The 12,682-nt window shown below is 38.2% G+C and overlaps 1 protein-coding gene across 1 annotated transcript in view; it reads left to right on the top strand.

Moving 5' to 3' along the window:
• LOC147321158 (F-BAR and double SH3 domains protein 2-like) overlaps nucleotides 1-12,682 on the top strand; it is a 45,588-nt gene that overhangs the window by 1,227 nt on the left and 31,679 nt on the right. The window contains exons 2-3 of the mRNA XM_086309457.1: nucleotides 2,397-2,494; nucleotides 7,512-7,557. Of these exons, the coding sequence (XP_086165583.1) occupies nucleotides 2,397-2,494; nucleotides 7,512-7,557 (144 nt within the window). The remainder of the gene's footprint in view (nucleotides 1-2,396; nucleotides 2,495-7,511; nucleotides 7,558-12,682) is intronic.

Here is a 12,682-nt window from a genome sequence, read left to right as displayed (position 1 = left end):
TTATGGAGCGTTTAAAGATTTTTTTAATGTGTTTGGACATTTTGCATGACCCCCATGAAGGGTGATGTAATTGTAAAAATCTGTGTTTTTCCTGCTGATGCCCTAGGGAAAAACTTTTTAACTGTTACACAAGCAGTCCGTTTAACATACTGATAGCTTGAAAATATAATTTACAGTGGCAGCAGTGTTGATTATTTTGGATTTTTTCTATGTTTTTGCAAATTGTTTATTAAGGTAAAGCATCTTTGACGACTTTTTATCTAGTTTATGTTATTTTAGCTGAGGTTCCTGGCCTCTGTACTCGCTCATGAAGGAATAAAGGCACTGCCTGCTCTCCCTTTTATTGTACTTAATAGTTTCGCGCCCAAGGATCAACCTAAAGATACTGAATCATATCTGTAAGAAGATATTAATTAATAACAATGATTTATTCTCACACAGCCACAAAATGTATAATAAAACAAATTTAATTCTGCTTGTAATTGTGTTATTAGCAGATTGTTTTGACATTTTTGGACAAACAAGACACTAATGAGGCTTTGCTTTCTATCTTGTGTTCCTTGGACTCTTAGTTAGCTAAAAGTTTATCTAAAGAATTATCTTAGACTAAAGACACAACATTGATTTCTTTATTGATCAGTACGCTACCTTTGTGTGGTACTTTGGTCCATAAAGCATTAAAAAAATCAAAAATATCCATCAGAAATGCCTTAAAGCATACATTGTATCATTAGATTGCTTATTTTATTCTCTCTTTGCTCGCAGACTAAACAAAAATAGATCATCAGAATATCTGATTGCTTTTCGGCCTGATGACTGGAATAGTTAACTAATTTCTCCACCTTTTACTAGCTCTCAGTAAGTCATTTCTTTATAATTAAATTGCAAGATGTGTTAAGCATCGTGTTATTAAACTTACTTATGATATTTTCAGTTATTTGTTTTTGTTATAAAATGAAAACGGGGTGATGGATCGTGTGAATTATGTGGGATGGGAATGAAACACACTATATTTTGAGTTAAGAACATATATATTTTTCCTAAGATGTCAGCTAAATATCCAGAAGTGCACTGATGGTGAGAGGATGAAGTGGTTATTTCAAAATTTTGGTTTTTGCCTGTGTTTTAGAAGCTTGGAAAACACATCAGATTCGACATGGCCAGGCTTTATTATGCATTATCTGGTTCGACAAAACCGACACCCCTGGGCGAAAGTAATTGGCGTCACAATGGTGGTTTAACTTTCTCCACCTACATCAGTCAAACATTATCAGAGGAGCTGGTGATAGGGATCTAAGACAATACGCCACAAAAAAATAAAGCTGTAATGAATCAGGAAAGAAATGTTGCACAAATGTGTCCAGCTGTGTAAAATAGACCTGCAGCAGATTAGAACCAAGCATGAAAACATTCATTTTCTGCATAACCAAGTGGATGGATGCAGATTCCAGTGACTGTGCGATACATTTTTATGCTGCAACTTTACAGAACTGCATTCCTCCATGTGTTGTTAGTAAGATACAGCTCAACAGGTTGCATGCAGTCCTGCAACAGAGAATCTATAACACACTGAGAACATGCTGTAAGCTAAACACCCACCCCCAAAATAAAAAAAAAGGTTTTACACCAAAACTCTGAACATAACCTCTTACGGAGTAGGTTATGCTTTCAGTTGTCATGGTGACCTGGCCAGGTAAGAAGAGCTCTCCGAAAACGCTGACTTTAAGCAAACGTGTGTTGCTAACCCATTGATCTTGCTTCAGGTTTCTTGTTGTTGCTTTCTTGTATTTTGGCTGGGCATATTGTTTTGAACATCATACAATGTTAAAATAAAATGATCATATTTGATTTTTGATTTGTTTTGTTTTTTTTAACAGATTTTCACTTTTGAGTTGTAATAAAAAAGTGGAAAATTGACCAAAATAATGAGACAAAACCTCTAAATCAGTTGATATTAATAAGTTCATTTCATATGTATTCATACGACAAGTTCAAAACACTCCTTGTGGTCAGTAATGAGACTCTTGGTCTTTTGATTCACATCCAATTAGAAACCCAGAGAGACCAATTCTCACCTGGTTGCAGGTACTGCTTGATAATGATGGTTATCACTTCCAGTAATGCCTATTATGAGCTAAGCTGAATCAGCTCATAATTAACTCATTCACTGCCATTGACGTCTATAGCCGTCAATTGCAGTGAATGAGTCAATGGGTTTAACTCATTCACTGCCAATGGCTGGCAGTGAATGAGTTAAGCTGAATCTACCCTCTAGAGGTGCTCCTGTTGTGATTGTGCAGGATGAAATCTCCTTGGTCTACCTGTATGAGGTTAAGAAGAAGAAGAAGACAGCTTTAAGGTGTTTCTAATGAGCCTTATTCTGTTCCCCTGTTCAGGTCCGGGTCACCCAGGAGTTGAAACACATTCATGCTGAGCAGATGAGCAGATTACAGATCAAACACCAGACAGAGTGTGACCTGCTCGAAGACCTGAGGTAAGCAAACACAGGTGCATCACAGGGTACCTATTAAATGCCAAGATGATTTTTCTGAAGAGGTAAAACAGTTTCAGACTGGTCCTCATATGCAAAGCTGTTCGTCTTCTAAAAGTAATTAGAGCATTTCCATGAACATGGCCATGAATCTTTTAATCTAGTAGCTGGAGATCAAGCATTAACCAAACACCTCATGCTCTTTTCCATCAACCTTAGAAACAGCACAAAAAATTCAGTAAACATGATCACAGCAAGTGACAGCACTCAGTTGAAAAAGAGGTATTTTATTATGATTTGCTAATTGGAAGCTATTGCATTATTCACGAGAGAGCTGCTGCTGGGAACAGAGCTTCTAACATCCTTGCCTGAGTTTTGGGGTGTGTTTAAATTCCAGTATTTAAGGGTCAAAATCTTTGGCTTTGGTTGTAGCTTCTCCTCTGCTCTCTGCTCCATATTTCTCTATGAAAATGACAACAAAGGAGGGAAACTAAAAGACTCACTGCACTGAAATAAAATGAGTTTGTATGAAATAGTGAAATAGGAGTGTTTTGCACACACAGACTTTATTTGACCAGGCTGCTCAAGTATGTCTGGGGATATATAGTACCATATACTCAAAAAACACATCATTTTCTCACTGAAGAGTCTTGATATTTGAAACAAGGACACAGGTTTTCCTGCTATGTGTATCACAATTCATGGAGTTTATCTTAATTGTCCACCATGTGGATGATTCTCCAATTCATTTGTTCAACGTTTACTTAACAAAAAATTGTAGGGAGTTTAGTCGCGGCTAAACAGCTTGCTGTGACCTTTCCCATCTCTTTTTTCCTTAACATCTGGCTCATTTGCTGTTATGGCACTCCTCAGGTCCTCAGCTTCTTAGCTGCTTCTCCAGCAGGTCTCCCATTCTTGCTCTACAGCTGGTATTGGTAGTCCCTCTTATGCCCTGAGATTCCTTCTACCACCACAAGTTCAAGCACTACATTAAAAACACAAATTTGCATTGTATTTTTTTATTTTTCCTTATAGTTGTTCCTGGCACGCAGGATTGGTTAGTCAAAGCTGGTGTCTATAAGCATTAAAATTAGACTGTTTGTTGTTATGTTTGGACAAAGTGAAGCTTTGTGCTTAGCTAAGTTAGCAAACTTCTGGCTTCATGTACGGGCTACAGCAAAAACACATAACTGTAAGCCATTACTCAGTGCCGATTCAGGCATGTGCTGTTGTAAATATGTGAATGAATAAGTGTCCATAAAAAGTCAGTCAAAGCTCCTCAGAATCAGCAGATTTATTCTGAACAATGACCTTTTTGTGGGATGCAAGTTTTCTTTTTATACTATGAACATTTTAGAAATTACAGTCTCTTGAAGCACAGAGGGGTGGGCCAAAATGTGTTGCTTTTCTTATTTGCCTTTTTTTCATCTTTTTTGAGCCCTCAGAACACATTTAAGCACATTTTAGCTCTGCCAAAAGCTGCAACTAATTTAAATCAATTTATAGCCAAAGACTAGTTTTTGTTAATCTTCTCTTTCTTTTTTATTTAATCTCTTGATAATGGCACATTATCTACCTACAAAATGACAATATGATGTGATTTTATTCTGTAGTATCATTCTCATGTTTTCGTTTTACACACCTTAAAGTAGAAATTAAACCAATTATTTCTTCTTACGTTTTTCTGAGGCTATTTGAAGGTTGTTTTTCACTTTTTTAAAGAAACCAAATCCAAAAGTCAAAGTGGATTAGTCTATAAAACTGAGGATCGGGCCAAGTAAACAAATAGTGACACAGAGAGCTCTGTGTTCAGATGCGTAGGCATTTTAAAAGTTAAAAGCCAAAGGTTGTGGTTGTATCATGAGCCTTAGATTTGACAGCCTACTGGCTCCCCGCTTCCTGTCTGTGGTTGGTGGTGGAGCTGTGGACCTCCAAACAGCTGGAAGTCAAGGTCACAGAGAGCTGCCAGATGTTCTGACTACCCTGAACCATTCGCTCTGGGAGGGTGAGCAACTTTACTCAGCCAGGAACAATGTGAAACTCTGCTGGTACAGATTTTTTTAAGGGTCGCTCCTCAATCACTGACAAGAAATGATTCAGCAAACTTGAAATTACGTCTGGCTGTCAGCAAAAGCTCTGGTTGGGAAAATGGCAGGAAGTATGTGTGGGGGTCAGTAGATAAAGGGAGCCTTGGAAATGCAGTGAAGAGGAAGAGAGGGAAGCTCCCAGGAAGTACAGCAGATTGTTTGGAGGCAGGGTGGAGCATGGAAGTCAAGTCTCGACATGTTTAACGACTTAATGATGATTTTGCTTCACTCGAATTTTTCCCAGGGCACTGACCTCTCTTCTTTTCTTAGACTTTGCATAAACTTAAGTTGAATTGTGATTAACTTCCTGTTATTGTGAGTAAAAAGTGCTGGTTTTCCACGAGCATCTCACAGAAAACCATAATTGAAATGGCAATAAAAAAAGAGCGGCGCCTCTGATATGTAGGATACAAATGTAGGGCTTCTAGATGGTGTCATTAGAAACATCCATGTTAATTATCACAGAAAGAGGGCGGCAGCTAAGGGGATGGCGTGGAATGGGGGGAGTAATAAAAGCTTAAGAATAATCAGGAAGCGTGGTCATTTGGTTTTAAGAGTGTTTTTTTTAATCACAGTATGTTTTCAGATTCTGGTGGTTTCTGATGTTATTGCCACTGTTATCTTTATATAGGTTTAATGACTTCTCAGGCAATTATGTTACCATTTCTTGTGTAGTATCACAAAAGAATGTTGCTTTCACACATGGATGACAAAGTTCACCATATCCACAATCATTTTTCAGTACTGAGGTCAAAAATTATCAGTGCTTTAGTCTGTAATACCTCCCTAATACCAGGTTCCTGTACCCAACTTTAGTAATGCGGGTATAAAATACCTGAAAAATGCTAGATGGGATAGGTTTGTGTGGGATACGTGGGATATGTTTACATCAGCAGATTCTTAATGATTTCTTGGACCTTTATTGTCAAGTGTTGCCACTTTGTCTTGAACAGGAGACTGGTCGATTAAACTGAAGAAAGAAATCAGTCAACTCATTCAATTGCAGATGTGTACAAATATTGCATGTCTGCTAATGTTAGTGTGGCTAAAATTAGCAGGTCTAGTTGGACTTTTTTTTTTTTTTTTGGTTTTCGAGTGAACTTGTCTGATATATCTAGTAGAAACGTGTCTTACAACAGTAGAAGTTACGTGATGTTTACATTATTGTTTCTAGATTTTAAGGTGCAATATTAAGAGAGTCTGTGTTCTGCAAAAGTAGGACGCTCTCATGACTCATCGTGTGACGCCACTGACTAGCCAATCGGTGGCATGCGTTCTGTTGTCGCCCGATCTGGCAAAAAGGCTTAGAATGAGCAGCAAGTACACCATCGCTTTGCCGTCCTCCATTGTTGTGACTTTTGGCTGCGTTGCTATTAGGGCTGCCACAAACGATTATTTTGATAGTAGACTAGTCACAGATTATTTATGCGATTAGTCGACTAATCAGATCATCATCCACTGGACGTAAAACTACAGCTTATTGCACCAGCAGCATCTGCTCTTATATAACTATCATTAGCTTACAGCTTTAAGCTTTTAAGGTGCTAACTAAAAATAAAGACAAAATGATAGTTTATTCAATTTTAATGAAATTTGCAGATTGTTTCGGTAAAGTTTAATAAACTCCTTGCTATCTAAAATATAACAGGACACCGGAGTATATTCTCCAGCATCTCACACTTCTGATAATCAGCTGTCTGCTTGATGTTTATTCAGCTGTGTAAAAACTATAACTTTAATCTCAGCCAAACCGATTTACTCAGGAACAAATAAAATACAAAAAAAAAAAAAAAAAAAAAGCCAAACAACAACATTTTTAATTTATCTAAGTGACTCATATATATTTAACCTGAGTCGCAAAAGACGGCGGTGGGTTTGAAAACAATTTGCCGGGAGTCCGGTGTTCTCACGGCGCTAGTGACCTAGCCCCCGGCTAGCTATCGAGCTAGTGGGTAACAGACGTCTCCGAAAACGTCGGAGCGCTTTTGAAAATATGTGGTGTCCTGATAAACTGAGCCGATATTTGAGGTTTACACAGCTACATTCTCGCCTGAAAATATGTTAAACGTTTATTTTGTGACCCAGAAAGAATAATAAGAGTAATATTAAAACTAACTAGCTACCGCCATTGTTGGAAACTAAGCTGGGCCGCGCTATGAATTCTGGGACACAGCTGCTTCTTCTTCTTCGGGGTTTAACGGCAGCTGGCATCCTTGTACATGCTGTGCTGCCATCTTCTGTTTCAGTCCGTTATTACACTCTTAAATCCTGCTATTATTCCTGCGTCTTTTGCGATCTTACAAAGCTTCAAACGACACGTCGACTATTAAATCAGTCGTCGACGATTTTGATAGTCGACGTAATCGTGACTAGTCGACAAATCGTGGCAGCCCTAGTTGCTATGACGACCCCATCCACCTTGAGGTGGTACTCAGTAGTAATGGAAAATGACTGAAACCGAGTCAAGCCAAGCCGAGTGCTTACTAGTGGAAAGGATACCAATATAATACCAATATATAGGCGTATAGCTAATATCAGCCAACATATTGGCCATGCTGATTCTTTCTTTTGTATATCCAAAATCCAATAATACTTTGTGGTAATTCCCACTGTAGTAGGTCTCTCCAGAACATTTTGCCACAAGGACAGGTACATACACTCAACAAGAAGAAGGCATATACCTCAAAGTGTCATTCTGACCACGCTATGAAAGCAATGTATGTCTGTGTGTTATTAGATGACAGTGAAAGATCATTTTGACTGGAAATCTGTATAGACTGGCAAGAAAATCTGAAGTTCAAGTAAACACAACTCATATTGTCTTTGCAATCCTGGTTTTATTTATGGATGCAAACAGTAGATTTGTTGTATGTTGTCTTATCCATAATTGTGCTGTGCTGTTTTACAAATGTACTCCCTTTTCTTCTCTTTAGGACTTTCAGCCAAAAGAGGGCAGCTATAGAGCGGGACTACGCCCAGGTAAGTAAATCTCTTTGTCGTCTTCTTCACGCCACTACTGATGCTCGTTAGCATCGCTGCTGTGCTGCCTTGTCATTTCTGTTGCTAAAAATATGTTTATTTGTTACGATGCAGCCCACCAAACACACCATATGACAGTGAGGTTGAGGATGTGGCCCTAAGAAAGCTTTTAGTTCTCATGTGGCCAGATAGCTCATGAATGGAAACCAGCCGCAGAAAAAAACACCACAACAGAGAGAAGAACGGCATCCACCAGCCATCCGCTGGCTCGTTTCCTCCTTGCTCTGTTGTTTTTGCCTGCAGCTTCCTAGAGACGCCAGTCGAATGTTTGAAAATCCCCTCTCTGTTCAGGTCTTGCAGCCCTGTGAGGAATGTCCACCAGCTCTGTGAAAAGAGGGGACTCATCTGTAGTTATCTAACCAGCAACCTTACATGTGTGTTTGCCCATGTGTGTCTGGTGCTCAAGAGGTTTATTGTGAAAAGTCAAACAAACGGAAACAGGATTAATCTGTTTTATAAGCCCAGCTGGTAGCTGAAGGGAAAGAACATCAGCAGAAGAAGAGAAAATGAATGCTTTTCTGCAGTGTGTATATATCTGTTCCTGATTGTTCTGTCATGCTCAAGAGCTTATCGTCCTTACAGAGCTTTGGTTAACATTCCACTAGACAGTGCAGTGTCAGTATTTTATGTCAACTTTACTAGCCTTTTGTTTAAGAAGCTAATTTCTTTTACTTCATACACTGTTGGGTAAAATAAGCTGATCAAGCTTTGAAATGAATACTCCGTGCCCCTTTTTTTGACTTGCAGAGAGGATGGACACTGTTAGCCTGGAAAAATTACAAGGGAAATGCCAATGAAAGTGATCGTGGCAATCTAACCAAAGACTGTTTTTCTTTTCCCTTAAACTCCATTGAAAAGTTGGTTTTATTAAGAACCCCACTGGCTTTTTATTAACAGAGGTTTTGGTTGTGACCACAGCTGTTGTAGACTCTAGAAAAGTGTTTTCTGTCACTCCAACTGGGTTCGTTGTTGTAGTTGTGCTGTTGCATCTTTGCTGCTCGCTGTATGTCAGAGATGAGAAGCTGCAGATCCTCGTTAATCTATGAAAGTAACATCTTCACTTCAGCTGTGATAGCAGCTTTTTCCTATAGATAAACAGGCTAATAAGTTTTTTTAAATAATATGTGTGGGCGTGTGTGAATAATTTTATTCACACATGCTCTTAAATATGTTTTACAGTCTCAAATGAAAGTGAAATGCTGCATGACCGGAGTCATTGACCATGACAATAAGAACGTGATTTTTATTACCTGAAATGCTTCCTTTGATTTAAATGACAGCATTGACAGCCAGAAAAATAGCATTCATCTAGCTGTTTGTCTCACATAATTGCATTTAGTGGAAACAACATCACTGACCCAAAAAACTATTTTTTTTACTGGCCATCAGTTATGTCAAACTCTGTAGAAGGAAAAAACACTCTTGCAGCCAAGGCTGTTCAGTTAATTGAAATATGTGAATCCCGCTCATTGCCTTTGCAGAACTCCTGGAGGGGTCATAGGAGTTTGACTGTACAGTTTGCATGCGTTTTATGGATCTGTGAGGTTCCCCAGGCAATCCTTTTGGGAGTACTGCGGGGCTACAGGGTACTGGGGTCAGTGTTACACAATATCAGTCTTTGTATAACTTAAGTGTGAGCTGTGTTGGTGTCCTTGGCACAGAGTCAAGCGCATTCTAACTGGCTGTTGGCCAGTTTCACCCCCTTGTCTCCTGTATCCTATTTGTGATCCTCAAGGAGACAATCAGAAGGTGTGAGTACTGAGATCACAATGTTTAATGCTCGATTTTTGTGTTGACCCAAAAAAAAAAGAAAAGAAAAGAAAGTTACATTTAATCTTTATTATTTGGATTTAGATTTTTCCCATAATCAGTCAACCCTACCTGTAGCTCTCCCCTTAATTAATGTGCGTACAAATGAGTGAATCTTGACCTTTGGCTTTTATACACATTCACTCGCAAGTGGAAGACCTATTTTTGTCTAGTAATGCTGAAAATGTGTAATTTACCCAGCCTTTAAGATTTTAAATGGAATACAGGTATTACAAGTATAACTTACTGGGATCCTCTGCAGATTCTTTAATCCGGTCAGATTGGCTGAGGCACATAAATGCTTGATTTTATTTAATTATTTATTTATTGCCAGATTAATCAATGATTGGTTGGACTTTAAAGTTTGAAGTTTTGATTTGTGTGGGTTTTTTTTGTTGTTGTTGTTGTTAATTAGGGCTGCCACAAACGATTATTTTGATAGTCGACTAGTCACCGATTATTTTTGTGATTAGTCGACTAATCAGATCATCATCCATTGGACGTACAGCGTACAGCTTATTGCACCAGCAGCATCTGGTCTTATATAACTATCATTAGCTTACAGCTTGAAGTGTTTGTGCTAACTAAAAATAAAGACAAGATGGTAGTTTATTAATTTTTAATGAAATTTGCAGATTGTTTCGGTGAAGTTTAATAAACTCCTTGCTTTCTAAAATATAACAGGACACCGGAGTATATTATCCAGCGTCTCAAACTTCTGATGATCAGCTGGCTGCTTGAAGTTTATTTAGCTGTGCAAAAACTATAACTTTAATCTTAGCCAAACCGATTTACTCAGGAACAAATAAAATACTAAAGAAAGCCAAACAATAACATTTTAAGTTATCTAAGTGACTTATATATCATGTTTAACCTGAGTAGCGAAAGACAGTGGTGGGTTTGAAAACGATTTGCCGGGAGTCCGGTGTTCTCAGGGCTCTAGTTAGCCTTGCCCCCACCTAGCTAACGAGCTAGTGGGTAACAGACGTCTCCGAAAACGTCAGAGAGCTTTTGAAAATATGTGGTGTCTTGATAAACTGAGCAGATATTTGAGGTTTACACAGCTACATTCTCGCCTGAAAATATGTTAAACGTTTATTTTGTGACCCAGAAAGAATAATAAGAGTAAAGTTAAAACTAACTAGCTGCCGCCATTGTTGACAGCTGCGCTATGAATTCTGGGACACAGCTTCTTCTTCTTCGGGGTTTAACGGCAGCTGGCATCCTTGTACATGCAGTGCTGCCATCTTCTGTTTCAGTCCGTTATTACACCCTTAAATCCTACTACTCATTCCTGCGTCCTTTGTGATCTTACAAAGCTTCAAACGATGCGTCGACTATTAAATTAGTCGTCGACGATTTTAATAGTCGACATAATCGTGACTAGTCGACTAATCGTGGCAGCCCTATTGTTAATGCAGGTCTATGGACCAATTTCCTCCATTGATGCTGTCAAAACTTCCAGTGTGGGTACATAATAGTTGCTCGATTGGCTTCACACAATTTTTTAACAATGCAGAAGTAAAAAGGGACTTTTGTGGAGGAACTTGATTGTAAGAGGCATGACAACAGGACCGGGGTAGTGTGAAGGTGAATATTTTTGTGGTGAACTAAGAGAAATATTTATTTAAACTTCTTTGAGAGAGACGAGTATTTGAAATAAGCTGTTAAATAAGCCTGACTTAATAAACCAGGTTTAAATGTACTAGGTGTGTATGGGCCACACTGAATTAGACAGCTTCAATACCCGTCATGTGGACAAAACACACACACATTCAAATATATTGTTCTTTACAGATTGTAAAAGAGGAAACGTCACCTCACATAAAATACATTTTCCTATACCAAGAAAATAGCAAACTTCAAAACCACTGAACAACAATAGATTAATGTGTCTCCAATTATAAATTCATCTATAACATCACAAAATGAATTTGGGCTTATAGCCTCATAGGCTGTTAAAATTATGTGCATGTGATATTAATATTTAAAGGTACTTATCAGCTGATCTGTAGGTAGACTAAGAGGAAGTAAAGCTTTTAAATAAAAATCCCTGTTGACACAAATGCAGAGAGGACATTCAAATAGAAACGTGTGAGTATCCAGCTGAGAGTTGAGCTCAGGCTGCAGATGAGCTTCAGTAACCCGGTGCATGTGTGTTTTATTGGATATGCATGCCACAACGTTTCAAACATTTTATCCTCGCATGTTTAATAAACACGAGACCTTGACAGATCTTTGTCAGATGAGAGCACATCAGGTGGTCTTTTATAAGATAACTGTGAGAAAGTATTTTGATTAATAATGAATCACCTGGGTTTTTAAAAACTTAGTTGTTCCAGATTCTCAGGTGTGCAAAGTTCAGGGGTTTTTTTTGTCTGATATTTGTAAATATTATGGCAGTAAGCTAAATGTCTTGGGCTTTAAGTGTTTGATCAGACAGAAAAAAGAGGTTGGATTAATGTCTGCGTGGGAATCGGGCATTTATTTTTTGCTGTATTCAAAGATTTAAAGGATCAGACGCTTAATGAAATGTTACTTTGAGCCATAAACAGGAGAACAGTAATCAAACCCAGTCTGTTTGTAGGGGAGTAAATTATGGCGTCCGTGTTTCCAAAATGATAATCAGTTGTTCTTCACTAACTATATGCATGATCTGATTTTTCTCAGTTTTATGTTATTTATCAGCCAAAACTTGGCAAATAAGACAACTGACGCCATCATATTTTCCTTTATTTGAGTATTTGATAAGTAGAAATCGTTTCCTTGAGCTCTGAGATGATCTGATAAGCTGTTTTTCAAATTTTCAGATGTTTTACAGGCTAAAGGATTAACCAATTAATGGGGAAAATGATCCCTAGATTAACTGATACCAGAAAATACCACAGCACAAAACATCCGTAATCAAAAGTCCAACGTTTTGTGACCTGTTTAAACATCATATGAAGTTTCTATGTTGGCTCTTTTGCTTCTTTACATGTCAAAAATGAGCCTTAAACAGAAGAAAAATAAGTTGACTAAACACACTTAATAATATCGTCTCGTATATGTATTGTAAATTTGGCAGACTCATTAATCTTTCGTTGCAGGCCTGAAATGAAGTAAATGTCTTCATTGAGTGCTGCATTAGGTTCAAAGGTGTTCTGTGTGCCTGGGTTGGGCTGCCTCTCAGTTATGTGATCAGTTAGAGACCCGCTGCCAATGGTTGAATCAAAGTGGGTCAGAGTGTCTCTGGATTTCTTGTTCCTTTTGGTAA

This window comes from Aulonocara sp. 'chitande type north' Nkhata Bay, linkage group LG10 (genome assembly GCF_057382095.1).
Source record: "Aulonocara sp. 'chitande type north' Nkhata Bay isolate Kocher_YH1m ecotype deep benthic linkage group LG10, A_spYH_male_GT1.1, whole genome shotgun sequence".
Taxonomy (NCBI): domain Eukaryota; kingdom Metazoa; phylum Chordata; class Actinopteri; order Cichliformes; family Cichlidae; genus Aulonocara; species Aulonocara sp. 'chitande type north' Nkhata Bay.
The sequence above is the reverse complement of the archived record's forward strand: the minus strand, read 5'-3'. Positions and strand labels throughout refer to the sequence as shown.